The following is a 26,059-nucleotide window of genomic DNA, read 5'->3' as shown; positions in this document are numbered from 1 at the left end:
TATTCCAAATTATACCAATACATATCATAAAGTCCAAATATTTTGCCAAATTATAAATTTTTGTTGGGGGTTCCCATGCTTCGAGTTCAGTAGGGTCCAATCATCTCATATATCTGCTGCTTTTAGTGTTCACCAGTCCCATCTTTCAATCTTCTTGTTGTTATCCTTTTTCTTCTTAATAGCCTCTGAGTTGTTTCCACAGCGAGTTAAAGTAAGCAATATTATGCTTACTATATTATGGTGTACTTTGTAAGGCGTTCCCTTTTTTAAAAAAGCTGGTAAGTCTTTTGTTTGCAATAAATCCTCACACGCTGTTATTTATGCCGAATCCATCCAAAAGTCCTCCTCGGGTGGCAGACGCCATCTTTCTCAGTTCCGATGAAATAGGCGTTTGCTCATTAATTTTCCCAGACAAGTTGCACCATAAATTAGCCTTTCCAGAGAAGATTTGCCAAGTCGAACTTAGAATACAAACATGATAACAAAGTAATGGCTCGCCTCCCCCCTATGACTGTTAATCTCTGCAACATAGTCCGTCTCATAATGGCGGATCCCAATTAAAAACTGCGTCATAGCCTTTTATTTTCTTTCCAGATATTTCAAAAAACGAAGGCTTTAGTTGATATTTTTATTTCCACACAGTTTATTTTACTTGCTATAGGTTGTATTGACAGTTCTTCGGGGGGGGGGGGGTTGTTAGGTAATATCGTAATAAGAAAAGAAGTTTTATCCCCCCCTTCTGTTCCATTTCAACATACCGTCTTAGATGTTGTTCTTTAATGTTATCTTCTTTCCAGTCCAATCCATCACTCTTAACTTCTCAGTGGCAGGCTTAATTAGCAGCTAATGTACCCTTTTCTTCGCTTGAAGCATATGCAATAACTCTTATATCCAATTTTTTATCTTAAGAAATGCAACTTGGGTCGCTCTCGGAGACAGCGTCCGGGAGATCCGAGCTCACTCGAACTCAGGGGTGATTTATGGGCAACCGTGGACGAGGCTGCATCTTCCCTTCCCCGGGAAGAATTTGGGAGGCTGATTTCCTCCCATCTCAGCCCCTTAATTACCTCTTGTGAGCTGGAGAGATGGTATTGTCGGCCATCTTCCAAGGTGCCCCCAGTGGAGCCCCGAGGCAGGCAGGCTTATAATGGTAATTAAGTTACTAAAATATACTAAGTAGCTTTAAACTGGATGTTCTTACGTTGTAGGCATGGTAAAGAAGAGCAAAAAAAGAGGAAACCCAGGCAGGGAGGAGCAGATATAGACTCTTCCTGTCAGGGCACAAAAGGGAAGTGACGTCACAGACTTCTCTCTAGCAGGAAAGCTCTGTGACAGGACAGAGGCCCTTCCTGTGCCTCTCTGGCAAAACATGAATTGTTGGTTTGACTGCAATTTAAACAGTGTTTTTTTCTGGGGGGACGCAGGGGGACACATTTCCCTGAACATTTTGTGAATCTAAATTTGGCCTCATTGAGGGGCAGTATTTCAATATGAGTAGGAAAATTTAAGAAAAAACCCCCACTGAATTTAAATATCCCACAAGCCTCCTCTTCTTCAGATTAAACATACCAGCCTCCTCAGTCATTTCCTCAGTAGAAGATATTTATTTATTTATTTATTTATTTATTTATTTGCCACCTTTTTCCTTCCAAGGAGCTGAAGGTGGTGTGCTGGCTCTCCTCCTCCCCATTTCATCCTCATGGCACCCACTCTGTGAGGTGGGTTAGGCTAAGAGATGGTGACTGGCCCAAAGTCACCCAGTGAACTTACTGCTTGAGTGGGGATTTGGAGCAACACAGAGCCATGCTTACGACCAGGACTGGAGGGGGAGGACTGAAAGAATGGTTTTAACAAGAGATTGTAAATTGCCAATTTTAAAACATAAATATTTAAAGACCATCTTCTACCACAGGAGCCTGCAACCTATTAAGCTCTTCTGTGCAGCAAATGGAAACCACTATCCACAGGCCTTATTAAACCCATCAGACCTGTCCATTTGGCCAGCAAGGTCATCTCAGCCAAGCCATGCCCACCTGCCTGTCATGGACTGGTTGGATGCAGAGGACTGCTAGGAGAAACCAGCTGGAGAATCCCCAAGGAAAGAAGGTTCAGAGCCAGGAGACTAGTGGTGGGACAATGCTGAGTGGTCAGAGGGAGCAGACTGGCAAGCTTAAGAGGTAACAGGGCTTAGTGAGCGGGGGGAGTATGTGGCAGAGAGAAGACCAGAAACAGACGCAGAAGCTGAAGCAGGGGAGGAGGGAGGCCAAGAGGCAGAGATGACTCAGGCTGGTGAAGAGTCATGGGTGTCTCCCACTTCTGCAGTGACAAGTTCCCCTCTCCTCTGGTCTCACAGAACCAAAAGAGGCATGAAAAGAGCAAAGGAGAGGTTGGCTTCAGGCAGGTACAGTTTCTGATTGGGGAAAACCCTGGAGCAGAGGGGACTTAGATGGCTGTAGGGAGGCAGATACTTTCAGTCTTGACAGCTGATCCATGGGACAAGACATACTGGGGGTGAGCTGCTGTGCTCATTAGACCTGACACTTTGTCAAGTCTGTGCAGATTGTGTTCTTGCTAATAAAAATTAACTCCAACTTGCATGGTGTGATTTACTGCTGGCTTGCTTCTGACACGGCACCACTTCTGATGCCATGCATAATGTCAGGTTTGCGGCAGATAAAGATGCAACTTTGCTGAAAAAAGGGTTTGCAAGCAACACCATACAGCTGATTTTCAGAGGTTTGGAAAAGACCGTTCCTTTGTGGTTTCTTTTCAAACTGTGTGGGCAAAGGATGATGGGTCACCTGGGGTCATTGTGACATCAGGTGACTGATGTTTGGATGGTGCTACCAAGCTGTCAAACTTAGCCATTTGGAGAGGTAAGGATCCAGTCCATTGGCTGGATGTAGCGGCACACTCCTGTTCTATGGATATTTACTAAGGCATTTCAGCAACATCTAGTCGCATATGCTTGATACATTAGAGAGGACTTTCTCTGAGGCCATGCTCAGACTTATGACTTCCTGTCAATGGAAGCTGTTTCTTTGCTGATTATGTCCTTCCAGCATTGTACAATGACATTTTCTTTTCAGCAGACACTTGGCCTATCAAACCTTTAATTTTGTAGGATGTAACATAAGCAGTCAAATACAACATTTCCTGTTTACCTAGAGTCGACATGCAGGGGAATGTTGGTCCAGTCAATTGAACTTCCTTTTACACCTGGCATCCTTCCTTTGCATGTGACCAGGTGGTGGGCGTGACCCTTCCAGACCCCACAAAAGGTCCAGTCATAAAGCCACCTTCCTCTCTTTTGATGCCTTTTCTTCTCTTGGACTGCACTGCTGGCTCTCAGCCAGCAGCATGTGGGATGAACTCAAACCCTTTTCTAAGCTAAAGCCTGCCTTCAGGGATCCAACTGTGAACTGAATGTGAGTAAATTTCTTATTGTTACTTATGAACAAGACTGTTGTGTCTTTATTCTTTTAGGAGGGAATCAAAGGGGTCTTACCAGGAATAATAGAACTTAAGAGATTCTAACGAATCTGCAACTAGCTTTCTGCTGTGTAAAGAGGGGGATGTACTCTGCCGTATGAATAAACTCACTAGCATGAGTTAGGAAAGATAATATTCAGTCAATATATCCTCTCCTGCTACCCACAACATTCCCACAAATTTTAACCTAGAGTTTAGAGTGAGCAAATTATTGGCTATATTCACAAATGATTCTGAATTGTTAAAACAAAAAGAGATTGCAATGAGCTCCAAAGGGACCTCTCCAAACTGAGTGAATGAGCAGTAAAATGGAAAATGCAATTCAGTGTAAACAAGTACAAAGTGATGCATGTACAGGCAAGGGGGGAAAACTAAGTTAACATATAGGTCAGACTCATGGGGTCAAACTGGCAGTGGCTGACAAGGAATGATGGTGTTGTAGTGGATAGTTTGATGAAGATGTCAACCCAGTGTGCAGCAGCTGTGAAAAAGGTAAATTCCATGTTAGGGATCATTAAGAAAGGAATTTAAAACAAAACTGCTGATATCTTAATGCCATTATACAAATTTATGGTGTAACTTCATTTGGAATACAGAGTAGAGTTTTGGTCACATCACCTCAAAAATGACATGAAAGGCTTCAGAAAAGGGAACCAAACTGATCAAAGGGTTGAGGCAGCTCCACTGTGTGGAAAAGGTCCAGCATTTGTGGCTTTAGAGAAAGGGTGAGTATGCAAATATGGCAGAAAATAATAAAATTATGCAGAGCATGGAGAAAGTAGGTGGAGAAAGGGTCTGCAAACCAAGCCTTATGATGAATGGTTGAGGGAGTTGGGGTGTTTAGCCTCGGAAAGAGGAGACTGAGAGGAGATATGATTACCATCTTCAATTATCTAAACTGCTATCACATGGAGGATGGAGTAAGCTTGTTTCTTCCTGCTCTGGAGGGTAGGACTTAAACCAATGGCTTCAAGTTACAAGAAAGGAGATTCCAACTAAACATCAGGAAGAACTTTCAGACAGTAAGAGCTGTTCGACAGTGGAACAGACTCCCAAGAGTGGTGGTGGACTCTCCTTCCTTGGAGGTTTTTAAGCAGAGGTTGGGTGGCCATCAGTCATGAGTGCTTTAGCTGAGATTCCAGCATTGTTGGGATGACCCTCAGAGGTGACCGTCAGAGTCCCTTCTAACTCTATTATTTTATTATTTCTATGATTCTAACACTAGAGCCCAATGAAGCTGAATACTGGAAGCAGGGGTACCAACCTGAATAAAATATGGGGGGTAAGCTCTGCCCTGCCAATTGATCACACGACGCAGCACACACACATCATTTGAATGGCAATGCCCATTAACTTTGGGTGTGCCTGGCCCCTCACATATTTTATTGAGGGGGCAAAATTACAACAGATATGTGCCGTTTTGGTGGGTGTGTTTCTGCATTGATCTCACAGTGGTACCTCGGGTTACATACGCTTCAGGTTACATATGCTTCAGGTTACAGACTCCGCTAACCCAGAAATATTACCTTAGGTTAAGAACTTTGCTTCAGGATGTGAACAGAAATCGTGCTCCAGCGGCGTGGCGGCAGTGGTCCTTCACGTTAAAAACAGTTTCAGGTTAAGAACGGACCTCCGGAACAAATTAAGTACTTAACCCAAGGTACCACTGTATTGAAAACAGGAGTGCCTGGCGTGCTCTGGTCCATGGAGTCACGAAGAGTCGGACACGACTAAACAACTAAACAACAAAAACAACCTCTGTATCAATGTATTTTTTATGTTTTTTATTTATGAAATGCTTTCCCACTTTAAATGATTCCTAAAGCAGCCAGTATAAATTAGAAGTACTTGGGGCTACAGCTGAGTGGCAGGTGGCAGCCCTCCTGAGAAAGGCTGTCGTCACGTTTCTTTCCAATCCATGGCATCTGAACATACGAGGAACTAAAGTGAGAATCCTGGATGAACAGGGAACATAATGTATGGAAAACCCTATTCTACCACAAATGTAATGATAAGTGTATATGAGTGGCTTCATTCAGTTCATAAATCTTTGCGGCTGAAAGACTAGCCATGGAGTCACTCTCTCTCTCTCTTTTTTTTCTCTGTGCATTTTTCTTTTTTATATATATATAATTTTTTATTGGTTTTTTCAACACAGATTTAAAAACAAAACAAGACACAATACATAAACAAACAAAACATATAAACATGTATAATTTCAAACCTCATTTTCATAAACCTTACTTCCCAGACTTCCCCTTAACTCCCCTTTTCTGCATCCCTGTTTTGAGATTTTTTCAACAACTCCTCACACCAATTGTCTAATTACTTATTTTCTTTTTTAGCTTCTTCTCATACTTAATCAATTACAGCTATAATTCAATATTTTCTTTTCCGTTGACATTTTAGCACTCTTCAATTTTACAACAGTTCTTAAGATACTTTAAATTTCTTCCAATCTTCTTCCACCGTCTCTTTTTCTTGGTCACGGATTCTGCCGGTCATCTCCGCAAGTCCCATATAGTCAATCACCTTTGTCTGCCATTCTTCCAATGTGGGTAGTTCTTGTGTCTTCCAATACTTTGCTAAAAGAATCCTTGCTGCTGTGGTGGCATACATAAAAAACGTCCTGTCCTTCTTAGACACCAGTTGGCCGACTATGCCCAGGAGAAATGCCTCTGGTTTCTTATGAAAAGTCGTGTCCCTTTTTCTATAGGAAGTTCTTCAGTAACCACATTGTTCACAATTAATTTCACTTTTTGTTCAGAATATATTGCACCTATACCATTTTCAAACCTTTGGCCTACCCCCATCCCATGGAGATTCTTCTTCATAAAATTCCAGGAAATATTATCAAAAGCTTTCTCCACATCCACAAATATTAATACCGCCTTCGTGTTAATGTTGACTTCTAGCAATTCCATAATGTCAATTATATTTCTCACGTTATCTGACAAATGTCTCCCTGGGAGAAAGCCAGCCTGGTCCTTATGAATCTCTTCCACCAACACCTTCTTTAATCTTTTTGCCAAAATGTCAGCAAATATTTTGTAATCCACATTAAGTAGTGATATAGGGCGGTAGTTCTTTATCTGGTTCTTTTCAGACTCAGTTTTTGGTATAAGTGTAATAAATGCTTCCTTCCACGATTCCGGTGCCTTTTTCCCCTCTAAAATTTCATTGCAGACCTCCTTCAACGGTTGTACTAACCATTCCTTCAAAGCCTTGTAATATCTGGAGGTCAACCCATCTGGTCCTGAAGATTTCCCTAATTGCATATTTTGAATGGCACCCTCTATTTCTTGTTCTGTTATTTTCTCATTCAAAACCATTGTACTTTGTTGTGAAATCTTTTGTAAACCATATTTCTTAAGAAAATCGTCTATTTCTCCTTCATTCTCCGGCCCTCTTGCATATAATCTTCTAAAGTAACTCTGAAAACAGTTACTAATCTCATTTGGTTTATAAATGTTCTTTCCTTCCACCTCCAAACTTGTAACTGTGTTCAATTTTTGTCTCTTCTTCAATTGCCATGCTAGAAGTTTCCCACATTTGTCTGCTGATTCAAATGTCCTTTGTCTCATTTGCTTAATTTTCCATTCTATCTCTTGATTCATCAGTTCCATATACTGCATCTGGTAAAACTTAATTTCTCTCAAAATCTCATGAGACTTTGGTTTTGACCTCAGTTTCTTTTCTCCTTCTTTCATCTTTTCCAAGATCTTATCTTTCTTCTCATTTTGTTTCTTCCTCTTTAAATAATTCTGTTGTATTAGGAAACCTTGCATCACGGCTTTACTTGCGTCCCAGATTATTCTTTTCTCGATATCTGTCCTCAGATTTATCTCAAAATAGTCTTTCAAAGTTTTTTGGGCCTTCTTGTAAATCTCTTCATCTCTAAATAGGGTGTCATTCATTCTCCATCTGAAGGAGCCAGCTGTTGTTAATTTCATTTCCATCTTTACGGCGTTATGGTCGGAGCAAGTCACTCTCTCAGCTGCAGCTCATGTCTCTGATTATGCTCTCCAGATTATCACAGACGCAAAAAGAACAAAATGCGTTATCACAGTATTCATTACCATGCTTTTATGTGTAAACTTTCAGTGGAAAGGTATTTATGAGGATTCCTGCCTCTGTATTTTGGGCAAGAAAATAAAAGAAACCCTGAAATAATTAGGTCACAAGCATTGTTTTTTGATGTACTGTGAAACTGAATGGTTAAATATAATTGCTCTCCAACTGTAGGACATTTGTTTGTAGCTTGGCTTTTTACAGTTCCAACAATAAACAGAGTACTGTACATTTATCTTGTGAACATAATCAAAGCTATGAGCAACATATGAGAAACATCATGCTACAGAGGTTTATGAATTAAATCATTTCAGAGGGTGAATTCATCCATCAATGCAAAATACAATATATGAAGATGGCCTAATAAGGTATTTTCTTTTGCGTTCAAGTTTGTTTGTTTGTTTGTTTGTATTTCAACAATTTCAACAATTTGTATACTGCTTTATCACAGTTGTCTGTAAGCAGTGTATAGGAGACCCAATGCAATAAGACTAAAAATGTGTTAAAACTAACAAACCAAAATTCAATTAAAAAGCTATTGGAACAGCCTCAGAGAAAATGCCAGTTCAAAGGAGCTCAAGACATCTGACAGGCAAGACCTTTTTGAAATGGCAAGATGGCGATTTCTCAAGATTCTGTTTTTCTATCCTTTGCATAGAGAGAGCTAATTAACTTTCTTTCAGGTTCCCAAATTTAAAGCAAAATATGAACCGTAGAAATGTCATAATTAATTAGAAGTTTAACACTAGAATGAGCACCACACAATTGTTATATGAGTTGAAACAATGCAGAGAACAAACATGGCAGTTGTGCTAGCAGACGTTGTGCAACTGTCCTTGGTACATTTTTAGGACAAGAGTGTTGTCTTTCAAACATCTGTATGCAGCTGTACATTGCTGACTACTGCAATTGTCACACCTCCTCCTTCCCCTTGTTTATGAAAATGCAGAGATCAGGTTTTTAATTCACAAACACAGTTCATACAAAAAAGCTGATCTTTTTTGTCCACAGAACATTTTTTCCTTGAAATTAGCTATGCTATTTGTCAAAATATCAGAAACTTGGCAGAATTCTTAAACTAACCTTTTTCGTTAGCTGCATTAACGAGCCAGTCTGTTGCTCCCCAGCTAGATAATAGTGAAAGAAAGCAGCTAATGATTAGTGAAACCGGTTTGTCATCTTGTCTATATGAGAATGAAAGAAATATTAATCCTGCACTGCAGGGGGTTGGACTAGATGACCCTTGGGATCCCTTCCAACTTTACTTTTCTATGATTCAGATGGGAGGGGTATAAATAATAAAATTAATATGATTATGATTATAGTTGGCCCCTAGCTGGCTATGCCCCACTGCTGCCAACCACCAACCACCATGCCTCTTCACCAAGGACTGGACTTCCGGTGGCAAGTCAAGGGAAGATAAAGGACCCTGGATGGTCAATTCCAGTGAAAGGCGACTATGGGATTGCAACGCTCATCTTGCTTTCAGGCTGAGGGAGCAGACAGCTTTCCAGGCCATGTGGCCAGCATGATTTAACCGCTTCTGGTGCAGCAGAACACTGCGACGGAAACCAGAGTGCATGGAAATGCCGTTTCGAACTGCTAGGTTGGCAGGAGCTGGGACAGAGCGACAGGAGCTCACTCTGTTGCAGGAATTCGAACCACCAACCTTCTGATCAGCAAGCCCAAGAGGCTCAGTGGTTTAGACCACAGCGCTACCCGCATCCCTTTTTACTTTCCATGGTATCCTAGCCTCACCCATAGCAGCCAAGCCATCCCACAGTTTAAGCAAAATGCAGACCACAGCTGCCAAAATGAGGGCAGGGCAGCAAAAAGAGCCAGGCAGGTGTCTGGGGGCATGTCCAGAAGAACACGTATCACGAGGCATTAAGAATGATGCTTATCGATTCCCCTTTTTATGGCCATATAAGAAGACATGGAATTAGAATGCTTTGCAGGAATAATTTTGAAAGCTTGTACACATGAGTTCTGAAAGAGTTGAAGCTGTTTCTGTCCAGCCAGAACTATTGTAGAAATGCAGAATCAGTAGAATGGAAAGTGTATGCCCTGTGCATGAGAGGTGTTACCCCTTAGAGATGTGTGGCCTTGAGAGGTGAGATCATGAGGCAGCTGCAGTCTCCTGACTCATCCCTTTGATCCTGACGGGAGGCTCTTAGGCAGGGGTCAGCAAAGTTCTTCAGCAGGGGGCCAGTCCACCGTCCCTCGGACCATGTGGTGGGCCGGACTATATTGGGGGGGATGAATGAATTCCTATGCCCCACAAATAACCCAAAGATAAAATAAAAATAAAATATTTAAATAAAAGCACACATTCTACTCATTTAAAAACATGCTGATTCCCAGACCGTCCGTGGGCTGGATTGAGAAGGCGATTGGGCCGGGGCCGGCCCCTGGGCCTTAGTTTGCCTACCCATGCTCTTAGGACTCAGGTGGGCATGAGCAATGCGCCAGTTCGCTTACTCAGCAGGATGCAGGCTATTAATGTGAGAGCTGGAAGCACTGAGCAGGAGACCCAGAGGAGAGATCCAGATTGGTGCTATGTGACAAAAGTTCCAGCTATCTGTGGGTCCAGACCCCAAGGGTCAGTAGAGCAAGAGGCTCTTAATCTCAAGGTCACGGGTTTGAGACCCACAGAGGGCAAAAGATTCCTGTGTTGCAAAAGTTTCCAGCATTGCAGGGGGTGGACTAGATGATCCTCATGGTCCCTTGCAACTCTGCAATTCTATGATCCAGGTGTTGTCATTCCTAGGAAGGAATTATTAGCAACTGGAGGGGCATAAGAATTACTATCTTGATAGTAGCCTTATGCTTTACTCTTGTTGTGCATTAATATGATCTAGCCTGGTAGCTTTATACTTGCTGTGCAACCAATAAAGCCCATAATCTTTGTCCATAAGAGTGTTAATTGCCTCCAAATCCAAAAGAGCCACTGTCTTTGGCAGAGCAGGTGAGAGGAGGAGGAGGAGGCAGGATTTCTGCACAAGTGCTGCTAAAGAAAGACCTACATTGGCTCCCAGTATGTTTCCGAGCATCGGGACGCAGGTTGCGCTGTGGGTTAAAGCCTCAGCGCCTAGAACTTGCCGATCGAAAGGTCGGCGGTTCGAATCCCTGCGGCGGGGTGCGCTCCCGCTGCTCGGTCCCAGCGCCTGCCAACCTAGCAGTTCGAAAGCACCTCCGGGTGCAAGTAGATAAATAGGGACCGCTTACCAGTGGGAAGGTAAACGGCGTTTCCGTGTGCGGCTCTGGCTCGCCAGAGCAGCGATGTCACGCTGGCCACGTGACCCGGAAGTGTCTCCGGACAGCGCTGGCCCCTGGCCTCTTAAGTGAGATGGGTGCACAACCCCAGAGTCTGTCAAGACTGGCCCGTACGGGCAGGGGTACCTTTACCTTTACCTTATGTTTCCGAGCACAATTCAAAATGTTGGTGCTGACCTTTAAAGCCCTAAACGGCCTCGGCCCAATATACCTGAAGGAGCGTCTCCACCTCCATCTTTCAGCCCAGACACTCAGGTCAGCAATAATTGATAACCAATGAGTGTCAAATCCTTATCATTGATATTTCACTCTTCTTCCACACAGCACTTTCAATCTGCTTGCAGAATTAGATGTGAATTGCCATTTTCTATTTGAGGCCTTGAAGTCATGTCTTCCTTTTCCTGCAGAGCAGCGTCCAGCTCTCCAGAACTTTGGTTGTGTGGTTTTCCGCTTGAGTCATTGAGAAAGTTATGTGAGCCTGAGGCCCACCGAGTGTACTTCAGGCAGCTCCTGATACAGGGAAATTGAAAACGCTGATAAAAGCATTGAGGACACCTGAAAAGGAATGTTAACTTGCTGAACAACTTTGAAAAGTGCTGTCAGAATTAAACCACTTCATCAAGGAAGAGCCCAGACACTGAGATCCAGTTCCAAGGGCCTTCTGGCAGTTCCCTCGCTGCGAGAAGCCAAGTCACAGGGAACCAGGCAGAGGGCCTTCTCGGTGGTGGCACCCTGTAGAACGCTCTCCCAGCAGATGTCAAAGAGAAAAACAACTACCAGACTTTTAGAAGACATCTGAAGGCAGCCCTGTTTAGGGAAGCTTTTAATGTTTGACAGACTATTGTAATTTTAATATTTTGCTGGAAGCCACCCAGAGTGGCTGGGGAATAATAAATTGTTGTTGTTGTTATTGGCTTGAAGTACTAAATTAAGAAGTACAGATTCAGGAATATGCAAGGGGAAATATCTGTGACAATTAAGACCCATTCTATTCAGGAACTCATTTCACTCCTTTTGTTTTGCTATATACCTGATTAACCAGTATATAAACCCCAGCAAAAATAATAATGCAAAGTCCTACTTCTTACTGAGTGCCAATTAACCAGACAGGAAAATTTGCTATGGGAGGTGGAGTGGGGCAGTGTAACTGGTAGTGGTGGCAAAGCTTCTTCCTTCATAGACCAAGTAGAAGATTTGGAGGAAGGGATTGAGTCAGGATCTCGTCTTGGAGGGAAAGCCCTTCTCTCTCTGCACTGTGGTCCCAGTCCTGATCATTGCTCTTCTCTTCAGCTGGTTTAGTGATACTTGGTTTGGAAAGAAAGTATAAGGAAGTAGTTGCTACGTACACTGAACTATAGAAGTTTGTAAATTTGAAGAATTTGAATCCCTAAATTGTCAAAAAGCTTTCAGAATGCTGATGGCAGCTGAGCTGAACGGGGTGGGGAGGAGTAGAGGTATAAAGAAACTAAAATGAAGAAGACTGAACAAAGGCCAAACTTCATGTTATGTTAACCGAGAGGTTTGCCCTTGATTTGTCTTGCAGAAATAGCCAGTGCACCCCAGTATGAATTGGGACCCTGTTGCTATTGAGCAGCATCAAACTGGTGGTTGTGAAACCAACTCATAACATTTATTTGACACTTTAGAAGACTCAAAGCAGTTCACACACATTACCTTAGTAAACCTTACTGAAACACAATAGGTTGCTGGGGTGTCACACAGTGTGTGTGTGTGTGTGTGTGAGAGAGAGAGAGAGAGAGAGAGAGAGAGAGAGAGAGAGAGAGAGTTAATTAGTTCATGGTAGATTGTTATCTGGGACGGTGGCGCTGTGGGTTAAAGCCTCACGCCTAGGACTTGCCGATCGAAAGGTCGCGGTTTGAATCCCTGCGGCGGGGTGCGCTCCCGCTGCTCGGTCCCAGCGCCTGCCACCTAGCAGTTCGAAAGCACCCCCGGGTGCAAGTAGATAAATAGGGACCGCTTACCAGCGGGAAGGTAAACGGCGTTTCCGTGTGCGGCTCTGGCTCGCCAGATGCAGCTTTGTCACGCTGGCCATGTGACCCGGAAGTGTCTCCGGGCAGCGCTGGCCCCTGGCCTCTTAAGTGAGATGGGCGCACAACCCCAGAGCCTGTCAAGACTGGTCCGTACGGGCAGGGGTACCTTTACCTTTACCTTTAGGTTGTTATCTGGCTCAATCTCAGCCGCTGTAGAGCCTCTACTCACAACAGACCCAGGCATTGGCTAGAGTAGACACCTTCATTTACTCTCCCAGTAATCGACAGAAGGCTCTCCTGTGGGAGAATCTGCAGCCAAAACCACAGATGCATGATTTCTAGAGAGCCATAAACGAGACTGTATGATGTCACAACCTCTAAACTTTTGTGGTAGGAAGGAGAACAATAGAAAACTTCATCTTCCTGTCACTGCACACTCTTCTTACCTGTGATGGGATAAAGTTGTCTGTGGTCTCCTCAAAGAAGCACACATCATTTTGAATTGAACTATAGACTGTGGAAGTGAAAAGGTAAGCCTGTCTCACATTCTGCCCCTCCCCAAGCTGCTTCTTTGTTTGTAGGTTTATATTGGCCTTGATCAGCTCTGACCTGTGCTGGCTTCCACCTAGTGATCACAATGAGAAAGAAATTCCTCTCCCATTAGTCCTTAGTTGGCTGGGTTCCTTTGTGGGTTGTTGTGGTGTTTTGTGTTGCTGTTTGGGGTTAAAGGCCATTATTTATTTCAATGCAGAGATTATTCTGTAGAAAATACATCCATGGTGATGACCACATCAGTGCCATTTTTAGACCTACAGCTAAGGACCCGGTGAATTTTATTTGTTGTGCTCTGGTGCATCTGTAGAGCAGAGAAGAAAGAATCCAATTACTTTGTGACAATAGGTATCAAACTCCTTCTGAAAGAGTGAAGCCTTGAACATGTGAAACAAGTACCATGGAAGCCAAGTTATTTAACTTTTATTTTTTTATATAAAAGCATTGACTTTTTCATGGAGGCTTTTATTAAGGCCAACCTGTGGAGTCTGGACACTTTTGCTGTGTTCACAGCTATGGCTGTTGAAATAGCAGCCGTCCTGTGTTTTGTTTTCTAATGTGTAATTACTGCATCAGGCCGAATAAAGGCATGTTTCAAGAAAACGACCTTCATCGTTGCTGCCAGGCTTTGTGTTGTATGTGTTGAGTTATACGCTGCTCCATTCATCAACAACAATAATTCTGCTGCCTTGGGCTTGTTAGAGCGATATTTGTTAAGCTCAATAGCGTTGCCCAAAGAGCGTAGCATTTTTCTTTCAGCTTGTTATCATATTCAAGGTAGGGTAGTTTTCTGTGCATTAGGCCAAAGAAGAGCAGGTGCCTTAAATGTGGCAAAGACTTTGGGCACGATCCAGTGTGAAGTTCTCTGGTGCAAGCCATACTGAAATGAGTGGAATCTGTGCAAGTGGATTTGTGCAGGACTTCTGACATTGTCCCATTGTCATTCTTCTCAGCCACAGAGACTTGTGGAATGAGTGCAGGCAAGGAACAAGCCCAGGAGGGAAAGCTACTGGTACTGGTAACCTCAAGACTTGATTACTGTAATACGCTTTGTGTGGGGCTGCCCTTGAATATGACCCAGAAGCTGGAATAAGCTAATGGCAACGTGCTACTCCTCAATGCAGCCGAGGGAAGTGGTGGAGCAGGAGGCAGCAGTGATCAAACAGGAGAGTGTAGGCTTGTTGCCTGGAATAATAATAATTATTATTATTATTATTATTATTATTATTATTATTATTATTAACATGTTCAAAATCACATTTTTTCCTGAAGGTACTCAAGTCAGCTTATATATAAAAATGAGAACTGCTAAAAACATAGAAAAGGCGCATCATTAAAAAGCAATTAAATATTTTTAAAAGTAAAATTATATGCATATGTAAAATCTATTAAAACCATAGCAATAATTGTAATAAATACTGTGCAGCACCAGCCCTTTTATTAAAAGCTGTCTGTTCCCAAAAGCCTGTTGGAGCAAGACGGTCTTCACCTGCCAGGAGAAAGACAAAAAGGATGGAGCCAGTCTAACTTCTCGAGGGAGAGAGTTCCCAAGTCTGGCAGCAGCCACTGAGAAGGACTCACCTCTGGCCCCACCTTTGCAGATGGGAGCGAACCTATCAGCTTCAATGGAGCACAGTCCTGAAAATCCAAGTTTTTGGAAAAAACACAAAGGTTTTATTCAAAGATTTTCATGAATAACAAAGCTACATATCGTGACTCTGTTTTCAGTTCACAGAGTCTTTTTTAGAGATCAGTTACATCTGGTGTGAGACATTGCTGCCATAGGCATTGTGAGTTTTGGGAGGAGAGAAAGAGGCAGGGGAGAGAAGGGAGTAGTGCCCTTTCCTTCTTTTGCATTGTGTACATATGGAGTTTTGTGTCAGCATTACGTGAATAGGTTCATAATCTATTCATGTATTGGTTTTCATTGGCGGTGTGGGAGGTTGGTGAGCAGACATGCCAAGTTGAGTGAGTTTCGTGAATGAACTTGCCACACCTTGTCTTTAATTTTTTTTAAAGAATATTTATTAAAGTTTTCAATAGTAATACAGAAAAAAGAAAAAAGAAGAAAAAAATAACAAAAATACAAAAATACAAAAATAAAAATATTTAAAAACACATAAAGTTTCCATTACTTATTTTTCATTAACATATTTCCCAGACCTCCTCATACCTCCCTTTTTTGTATTCCAATTCAAATTGTTAGTTCAGCAAATCCTTATCAATAAATTTTAACCTATTTCTAAACCTTTTTTCCCCCATATTCTCTTAAAGCATTACAGCTGGAAACCACTTAATTTGCCACACCTTGTCTTTAAAGCTTGGCAGGCAGGAAAACCCATAGAGTTGGAAGAGACCACAAGGGCCATCGAGTCCAACCCCCTGCCAAGCAGGAAACACCATCTGCTTAAAGACCTCCAAAGAAGGAGACTCCACCACACTCCTTGGCAGCAAATTCCACTGTCGAACAGCTCTTACTGTCAGGAAGTTCTTCCTAATGTTTAGGTGGAATCTTCTTTCTTGTAGTTTGGATCCATTGCTCCGTATCCGCTTCTCTGGAGCAGCAGAAAACAACCTTTCTCCCTCCTCTATGTGACATCCTTTTATATATTTGAACATGGCTATCATATCACCCCTTAACCTCCTCAGAAAACCCAGTCCTGACCTTCTTGCCCTGCTCCTCAGTGCCTGAACTGTGACTCCTCAGCCCTGTATCTGCTGCTGAGTCTGTATCATTATCTGCTTTAATAACAATCTTTTTCTTACTTGCTGGCTAAGAGCCTTTGTCTGCTTGGGTTAGGCAAGAGCCAGGCAGGCAGGGCACATTCTCAGGTTAACAGCAACTGAAACTGATTCCATGCAACAGGACCAGATTTTATTTAAATTTTCATAAAATTACAGTGATTACAAAATTACAGTAACATAAATAAAAGCATAATTTAAAAACTGATTATGGAAAAGAAATTAATCATTCAAAGGTCTGTCTAAATAATCAGTTTTCGGGAAACAGCTACAAATAGGCAAGGATAATTCCCACAGAGCCTCTACTGGAGCCAGTGTGGTGTAGAGAGTGGTGGACTCATAATCTGGTGAACCGGGTTCGCATCTCCGCTCCTCCACATGCAGCTGCTGGGTGACCTTGGGCCAGTCCCACTTCTCTGAAGTCTCTCAGCCCCACTCACCTCACAGAGTCTTTGTTGTGGGGGAGGAAGGGAAAGGAGAATGTTAGCCGCTTTGAGACTCCTTCAGTTAGTGATAAAGCGGGATATCAAATCCAAACTCCTTCCCCCCCTTCTTCTTCTTCTTCTTCTTCTTCTTCTTCTTCTTCTTCTTCTTCTTCTTCTTCTTCTTCTAGCAGGAAACTCCGCAAGGCGGGGCCTGCTACACTGAAGTCTCATATCCTAAATCTCAGAGGCATGTGGAACCACCAGAAGTATAGTGGGATGTAATCCACTGAGAGCAGTCAAATACAACATTCCTTGTTTTCCTAGAGTGGACACGCAAGGGGATGTTTGGATCAGCCAGTCAGAACTTCCTGTTCCTCCTGGCCTGGGGCATCCTTACTTGCATTAACTAATGGGTGGGTGTGACCTTTCCAGACCTGGTAAAAGGACAAGACATGCTACCACTCTCTCTCTTTTCCATCTTCTTTTTGTCCTGCCGACTTCGTGGAATGAAGCAGTCCCCAGGTCATCTCCCTTATGGGATAAACCTATTAGTATAAGTTTGTAACTTTAAGCCTTAAGCCTGCCTTCAGGGATAACACTGTGCCCTGCCTGATCATGAGTAAAATTTCTTTTTATTGCTTATGAATAAGACTGTGGTATCTTTATTCTTTTAGGAGGGATTCAAGGGGTCTTACCAGGAAAATATCAGAACACATCTAAATCTGGACAAGCCAGATTGAATTGCGTATTGTCTTAAGAAACTCACACGAGTTTGCAACTAGTTTTCTGCTGTGTAAATGCACTCTGCTAAGTAAAGGAACTTGCTAGTGTTAGTTAGGAAGGATATTAATAAACAATATATCCTCTCCTGCCACCCTGAACATTCCCACAAGTATGCCATCAGATGATCTCAGTGATCAAGGTAGAACATAAGGGATCAGACAGTCATAGAATCATAGAACGGTAGAGTTGGAAGGGACCATGAGGGTCATCTAGTCCAACCCCCTACAATGCAGGAATCTTTTGTCTATTGTGGACCTCAAGGTTTTGTGAATTAGCATAAGAACACAATTTGGCAAGCAGTACATCTCTTCAGGAACGCCTTCCAAAGTGGTTGGCGTCAGGGCAGAAAGGAGCAATCCTCTCTAATCCAACCCAATCAGCTCCGCCACCCCCCATTTCTTCTTCCTCCTCCTCCTCCTCCTCCTCCTCCTGTTCCAGAGCCTGCCAATCCAACCCCAATAATGCTGTGCTGCATGGCTCATGGCCCTGCCCTAGAGTTCCAGATGCCCTTATCTGAATTGTCTGTATTAGTTGGCTTTGATTTTAAATTTCACTTGTTTGCATAATCTCTATTATTTTTATTGTTTGGAAACCCACTCTGGGGTCTTTAGTGAAAAGCAGTCTCAAAATCCTGTAAACAACTAAATAAAAATCAGGAGCAATGAGAAAGGTTATAGTTTAGTGCAAAGCATCTCCTTTCCGCACTGAAGGTTCAGTCCCTGGCATATCTACATGTGGTTGGGAGAGATTCTTTCTGAAAGCCTGGAGAGCCACAACCAGTCATTGTAGACATCACTGAGTAACACAGATCAATATTCTGATTGGTTAGAAGGCAGCTGGGATGGAAGGTGTGGAGAGGGGCAGCTCTCTTTACCTGTGTCCTCAGCTTGGAGGCTTCATCCATGATGCTTCCTTGTTTAGACAGGCGTGGACAGGAGCAGTACTTTTACATTTAATTTAAGGATTGTGAAGGAGCAGGAACATAGAAGAAGGGGGATTTCTTCATGTTCCTCTGAAAAGTGAACAAATTAGGGAACGGCCAGGAGGTTGCAGCATAATTGGTTACAGCTGCACCAAACCATTCACTTTTTAATAACAACAAAAATCAATAGAACAGCTATGCAAATGCTTAGCTCATTTGAAAACTTGATTTTGTAAATTTCCCTGTATGAAGTATTTGCACAATGTATTACATTTGTTAATGGAGATGACAGGTGTCTTAGAGGGACATCATATTGTTACACTCCATCCCAATCTCCACAGCAGTGTAAGATTCCAGGGGTGGAGGCACTTAGCAGGCTTTGTTTTTCCTTTGGAAATGGGACTGTGGTTGGGGTTGCCATGTTCCAAACAGGGAATGTTGTTGTTTAGTCATTTAGTCGTGTCCGACTCTTCGTGACCCCATGGACCAGAGCACGCCAGGCACTCCTGTCTTCCACTGCCTCCCGCAGTTTGGTCAGACTCATGCTAGTAGCTTCGAGAACACTGTCCAACCATCTCATCCTGTCGTCCCCTTCTCCTTGTGCCCTCCATCTTTCCCCACATCAGGGTCTTTTCCAGGGAGTCTTCTCTTCTCATGAGGCGACCAAAGTATTGGAGCCTCAGCTTGAGGATCTGTCCTTCCAGTGAGCACTCAGGGCTGATTTCCTTAAGAATGGATAGGTTTGATCTTCTTGCAGTCCATGGGACTCTCAAGAGTCTCCTCCAGCACCAGAATTCAAAAGCATCAATTCTTTGGCGATCAGCCTTTATGGTCCAGCTCTCACTTCCATACAGTACATCACCATGGCTTTAACTATATGGACCTTTGTTGGCAAGGTGATGTCTCTGCTTTTTAAGATGCCGTCTAGGTTTGTCATGGTTTCTCCATATATAGGACCTGAGCCTAGGATGGAGGGGTTCCCAGGATTACACTCTAGCCCCCATTCTGCTCTGCCCCCCTTTTCTCTAGCTTGTAAACTGCTTGCAGAACACAACTAATTTTCCTCTTGCTTACCCACTGTGATTCTGAAACTCCCCCCTCCCAACACTGACATTGTATTTTGCTAACTACCCACGAGTCTTTGCCTCGCTGATGGCTTTCTTGATGGATCATAACCCTGTTGCTTAACATCTCTGTCATTCTCAGACTGGCTTGGCAATTTTGACACTGCTAAATTCAGCCAAGCATTGATTAAATTCTAGCACTTACTAAATCTAAGCACAAACTCTGGTACCCAAAAACCTATAACAATATAGTGTGGGGATATGACCTAGAAACCACTATGGAGCAGAATGGCTGACAAAGCCTCTGTAGAAGGAAATGCCTTGAAAGTTGTACAAAGGTGGTACCTGCCTCCTTAGATCCTATGTAAAGTTCACAACAAAGGTAGCAGTCCTAACTGCACTTACCTGGGAGTAAACATAATTGAATTTAATAGGGCTTACTTCTAAGTAGACATTGTTGTCATTTTGTGTTGGGCAAAAGATTCCTGCATTGCAGGAGGATGGTCTAGATGACCCTCATAGTCCCTTCCAACTCTACAGTTCTATGGTTCTATATCCCACCTTTCTTCCAAAGAGCACAAGGGGGTGTGCATACTTCTCCTCCTCCCCATTTTATCCTCACAACAACCCTGTGAGGTCGGTCAGGCTAAGGGACGGCAAGAGGCCTAAGGTCACCCAGAGAGCTTCATGGCTGAGTGGGGATTTGAACCACTACCCCATCCATGCTGGCTGCAATTAGGATAGCACAGTTAGTCCAAGAGACAGGCAGCTGTATGAGGTGTCTGTGACATTTGGTAAAGGTGAAATTGTGGCAAAATTATCCCATATAAACCCTAGTTTCTCTTACTATCTTTTTGTATGGGGTATACAAAAGATCTGGTGCATAAGGAATCATTGACAATTTTATTTGTGGCCACTAGACCTCCAGTTGCTAGAACTGGAAAATATTTGTTTTTGAGAACTGATTCCACCAAGTGTGGGGAAATTAACTAAATAAGTGTGGCTGCACAGAGGATAAATGGCAGAATATAAAGGTAAAGGTATGGGCCAGTCATGTCCAACTCTAGGGTTGCGTGCTCATCTCGCTCTAGAGGCCGTGAGCCGGCGCCATCCGAAGACACTTCCGGGTCACGTGGCCAGCGTGACGAAGCTGCTCTGGCGAGCCAGACCAGCACAGCACACGGAAATGCTGTTTACCTTCCTGCTATAAAGCGGTACCTATTTATCTACTTGCACTTTGACATGCTTTCGAACTGCTAGGTGGGCAGGAGCTGGGACCGAATGACGGGGGCTCACCCCGCCGCGGGGATTCTCTTTCTCTCTCTCTCTCTCTCTCTCTCTCTCTCTCTCTCTCTCTCCTTCCTTCCTTCCTTCCTTCCTTCTGATTTAGCTACCCTATATGTCTTCTTTTTCTTTGAAGAACCTATACACACACTTTTCTTTCTGCATTAGCAGTATTCACAAGGTACTCTTATTCCAGAGGACATAAAGTATTTTGACTACTAGTGAAATTCTCCCTCTCCTGAATATTTTTACACGTGGGTGTGTCTGCCACTATTTTTGCATGCATCTGCATGCTCTTTATGCAACGGGGCTTTCAGTGTCATAGTGGAAGGTGCAGTTGGTTACTCTCTGTTTGTATGATAAAGTTTGTGAGATGTAACATAAGCAGTCAAATACGCTTCCTGTTTGCCCAGAGTGAACACGCAGGGGGGTGTTACTCCAGCCAGGATGACTTCCTGTCACACCTGGTCTGGAGCTTCCTCCCCCTGTGTGTGACCAGGTAGGTGGGTGTGACCCTGGGAGACCCCATAAAAGGGGCTGGTCACACAGCCACCTCCGTCTTCTTCCTCCTGATGCCATGCTCTCTTGATACTGATATATTTTGCTCTCAGCCAGCAGCACATGGGCTCATTCCCATATGGGATGAACTCAAAACCCTCTTCTGCAACTCTAAGCTAAAGCCTGCCTTCAGAGATCCAACTATGAACTGAATGTGAGTAAACTTCTTATTACTTTTAAAAGAAGCTTCTTGTGTCTTTATTCTTTTTAGGAGGGATAAAAGGGGACTTGCCAGGAACAAAACCCAATCTGGACAAAGCCAGATTGGATTGCTTAAGTAAAGAGATTCAAACGAATCTACCAACTAGCTTCCTGCTATATACTGGGGAATGTCGTTCTGCTGCTGACTCACAAGTGTGAGTGAGGAAGGATACTATTAAATCATTATATCCTCTCCTAGTATCTACAACATTCCCACAAAGTTCACCTACACTTTCCAGTAAGGAGGGGAAGAAACCCCCTGGGGAACTTGCCTTCCTATGAAAGCAATTGAACGCTGAAAGGATGGAGGAATGTGGCCCTGGAGGAGGAGGAGGAGGAGGAGGAGGAGGAGGAGGAGGAGGAGGAGGAGGAAGGGTTTCCTATCATCATTTTCACTTGGAGTCCCCGATGGGCTATTTATGTTAGGATTATTCGTGCATATTTCTCATTTGCATCGCCACCCAAACAGGATGCAACCTTTTGCCCGCTGGCTTCTACAGACTTCTGAGTGAAACAGCAGGCCAGCCTATAAAAGGAGAAATATAGAAAAACGAGCCTACAAATGTGAATTTCATGCATCCGGAGGCCTGAGCTTAGAGCCCTTGGTTAGAGCCGCTCCGCGAGTCCTACCCCACGTCCCTGCCCCCAACCTCAGTAGCTCCCCCTGCCTGACGCCCTTGATTTCTCTGTGATTTCTCTTGATTTCCGCCGCCGCCGCCGCGACAGGCCACGAAATCGGAACCTTCATCTCTTCTGCTTCCTTCACACCTCCGCGCCCGCCCGCCCAGACACCCACCCGCAACCGCTTCAGGTTGGGAGGAGGGAGCCTCGGAACCCAAACACGTCTAGGCTAATAGTAGGTGCCTTTTCCCCTTTCAGAAACGTTTGCAACAGGAAGAATGGTGACTCAGGGACACCAGACGGGGCTCCCCAGAGCCAAGAGGGCAATTCTCTGGCGTAGATCAATGGCTGGATAAGGTGCCCTCGCGCCCCATCCATCCCCGACTCAGGCCCCCACTTGTGGGCTTCCCGTAGGCAATGCTTGGTCTCTTCGGAAAGAAGTGGCCTGATCCTGCAGGACTCTTCTTCTCAGGCTCTTACTTTCTCCTAGACGTGTGGAGCTTTTGATCTTGAACCTGCGGGTGGGTGGAGGTAGTTCTTATATCGAGGTATCGCACTCCTTGTAGGAATGGACATGGCAGTCGCAGTTTCGTGCGCCTCTTCCAAACGGTGCCCTGGCGAACGAGGAGGCGACGTTTCACCGAGGTTTCCTCCTTCCCTCACACTCCAGTAACGTGGAAAGTCCAGCGATCTACAAACTCCTTTCTGGGTTACTTGTGCTGAGAGTTACAGCAGCGAGGTGTAAAGAGGTGACCCCAGTTTTCTTGAAACCCAGTAACCTATTGAGAGAGAGGCGGTTTACCGGCGTCCCATTCGAAAAAGCCAGTCCTAAACATTCCCAGCCAACAGTTCCAAATGGACCAGCAAGATAGCTACGTTGCTTCGTTCGGAATCGCAAAAAAACCAAAAGTCAACGCTTTTAACATCCATTAGTTTACATGCGAAAAACGCTTCACGTCGGGTTTATGGTGTTTGGCCAGGTTTCGATTAGGAAAGGCGACTGTTTGCAACAGCCGAAAATATTATAGGCCTTGAAATCATCTTCAAATTTTGAGCTCTATAAAGTAGCAGTAGAATGGATAGAAAACTGGCAAGATTAATCAGAAAGTTATATTGAGCGTTTGCTCCGGATAACTCTCTGGTGGGTTGCAATAAGCGTCCCAAAGCAGCGTGAACTTGTTTAAAGGGTTTTAGTGGATCTGAACAGTTTTAGAAACGCGACTGATAATTTTTATAACTATAGTGCGCTCTTGCTGGGACGGAAGTTCCGTGGAACCTTTTGAGGTCTTCACGTATTTAAGACTGAGACTAACTCCTGCGAGGAGCAAGTCGTGCAAGATCCCCGTCTTTGTTGCCGATATCTTTATAAAGGCACCCGGAACAAGCTTCTCCCCTGAACAGCAGATCACGTAGAGTATAAACCTTTAATCTGAGTAGGGATTTCCTTGCGGGGTTCCCCCGATGTTTAAGGCACTCAAAATGCTTCCAAGGTGGATCTCATTTTCATTGCTGAAAGTAATTCATTGTTCCTCCATTCATTACCACATATACACCGCCCCACATATGTATAAAACATAAGCCCACCCCTAAACTTCTCGACCGAAATACAGGTTTTGTTAAAAGCACCACAAGTAAACAACAACAACAACAACAACAACAACAAAACCACCACCCCACCACAACCCTTACATAAAATAAGGTCATGCTGTAAAGGTCCGATATAGTCAACACCCAGCACTTTAAGAACACGGCCCTGTGCGCGCCTGCTCTGAAGTTCCGTGGGACTTACACCCATGTACGTAGGACTAGGATTTGCAGCCTAAATTAAGTATTGATTTCAGTGGGAGAGGTTTAAGCAAGAGCTGAAGTCTCCCACTGAAATCGATGGGCCTCCAAAGTGCTGAACCTTGACTAGATTCCTGTGCCCCTTTGTTCCACAGGGGTCTCTGAAAGAGATGCCCGTGCTTTCAAGCAGCAGACAGGGACCCTCGCCTGAGCTGGCAGTGCCACTTCAGACTGCAGAAGATGACACGTGTGATGGCATGCTTCCCCCAAAAAGGATCCTTACTCCCAGGAAACAAGCGCGTCATCAAGGAAGTCAAGAGAGCATGGTTTTCTATTGGTGTGGAGCCTGCCATCTGAAGTGACATCAGCCAGACATAGGTTGACATCTCCTGGTGCCCTTCTCCGAAGTAAGCTCAACAGCAAGCCTCTTCCAAGAGCGGGCAAAGAAAATTGGAGGAGGAGACTTGGCATCGGAGCCAAGAAACCATAGCTAGTGACCTACTTGCCTGCTCCGGCTGCTGTTTGCTGCCCACTCGCCACTGCCCCCTTTGCACCAGCACTTGTCCAAAGTACCTCGATATCGCAGGTATTGTTAGCGTTGTGGCAGGCACAACTCCTTTGGGGATGCCCGCTCAGCACCACCCTTTGGTGTTATTGGGCCAAGACGCATGGAGAGTCACATAATAACGTATGCTATTGTGTTACACAGGTAAGTACTTCTGGGCGCGTGCAGAGTGTCAGTTCTTCACCCTGATGCCCACAGTGCCCACAACCTTATAGACTTCCAACTGCCAGCGGGCAGTCCACAGGGAGCAGAATTCCCCCTTCCCCTCTCATTTCCCGAATGAAGCGCTCTCCGCATCGCCCTGACAAGAGTCGGTAGGCGTTTCATTTTCCTTCTTCAGCAAGCAACTTTGTAGCTGGTAGAGCTTCTGCCGTAGAGCCAGGACTAGACCTGATCGTCGCTCACTTTTTCTTACCGCCGCTAGACCTCGTCTCCACACACGTTTTCTCCCAGGCCAAAGGCTATCGCTTTCAGGGCTGCTCCTAGAAAACGGGAGCACTGGCGGCTCTTCATCCGCACAGGGGTCGCTCCATCTGGATCAACGAGAAGTCGGCACCGTCTAGTCTCACCTCCCCAGCCAGCGCTCAGTCCTACTCAGAGAGGACAGGAAAGGCGCGGGACGCGGAACTCTTCGAGGGCCACAGTGGTAGAGCGCCGGTCCTTCTCAAGCAAAAGAGTGAAGCCACACAGAGAGGGAGGGGGGGTCGGTCTCTAGCGGGTTGTAAATGGAGGGCGCTTGTTTTTTACCTCTACGTTTCTTCTAAAGATCCAAAACACTTGAAGGAGACCCAACGCTAGAATCAGGCTCAGCCCTAGTTAGGAATCCGACGGTAGGGGACCCGACGGGTTCAGGTCTGGCACACGTTTAATCTTCTGTCAACCCAGATTCTCCTCTCCGTGGTTACACCCCCACCCACCCCCACCCCCACCTGCTTTAGTAAATCCAGCTGCCAGGCGGATCTCGCTTCTAGCTTCCAGAGGAGAACGTGGTCTCTGCCGGAGAAGTCACGCTAAGGAGAAGCTGCTGTTCTTCATCATCCGGCTCCGACGTGACTCGGAACAAAAACACTCTCTCCCGAGGTATGCGTTTAGAATCGGATTCTTAAACGGACAGAGAACTGGGAAAGCTCCAATCCTCATCCTTAAACACAAGGCCGAAGCAAATCCGCTTTCGTTTCCACGGGACACGCTTCCCAAACGGTGCCACTCTCTGTAGTCCGTGCTCCGACGGCACGCTCATTTTCACTCCATATCTTAAGTTGGACCGGAACATTCAAGCAATGTTGTAGCAGGGAGCCGAAATCTATCCTTTCCTGGGTACGGGGGGGGGAGGGGAGTGCTGTTTTCTTTCTTTAGCCCAGTGAAGTAAGCGCTTGTGGCATGCAGTCCCCACACTGCAGTGTCCGCAGATTTCGTAGGCGCAATTTGTCCTGTACAGTACTTGGACATCCCTTTTCCTTGGACAAGACTTTCGATTTCTCGCTTTCTTTTCCCATTGCCCAATATTAAAGGAAGAGAACTGGAGGACTTCAAAGCTTGCTTCCAGTTAGGTGTTTCAAACAAGCCTCAATTCAAATCATATCCTACTTAGCAATTATAACGCGCTTTTTCCATGCTCAAAGCGCTCCTCTTCTATTATCTCGGTCATCTTTACAACAACCCTGTAAGGCAGGAGAAACGTTCTCATCCACGCGCGCACGCTCAAGGTGTTGCTTTCAAGCGGGGGG

The 26,059-nt window shown here is 44.5% G+C and overlaps 1 protein-coding gene across 1 annotated transcript in view; it reads right to left on the bottom strand.

Annotated features, from left to right (window-relative positions):
• Positions 1–10,263: 10,263 nt before the first annotated feature.
• Positions 10,264–26,059, bottom strand: part of KIZ (kizuna centrosomal protein) — a 165,632-nt gene continuing 149,836 nt past the window's right edge. Inside the window, exon 14 of the mRNA XM_083748615.1 lies at positions 10,264–10,279. Within this exon, the coding sequence (XP_083604741.1) occupies positions 10,270–10,279 (10 nt within the window). The 3' untranslated portion in view covers positions 10,264–10,269. The remainder of the gene's footprint in view (positions 10,280–26,059) is intronic.

The sequence above is a fragment of the Podarcis gaigeae genome (assembly GCF_964106915.1).
Source record: "Podarcis gaigeae genome assembly, chromosome: 7".
Lineage (NCBI taxonomy): Eukaryota > Metazoa > Chordata > Lepidosauria > Squamata > Lacertidae > Podarcis > Podarcis gaigeae.
Note: the sequence above shows the minus strand (reverse complement) of the source record. Positions and strands in the feature narration are given on the sequence as shown.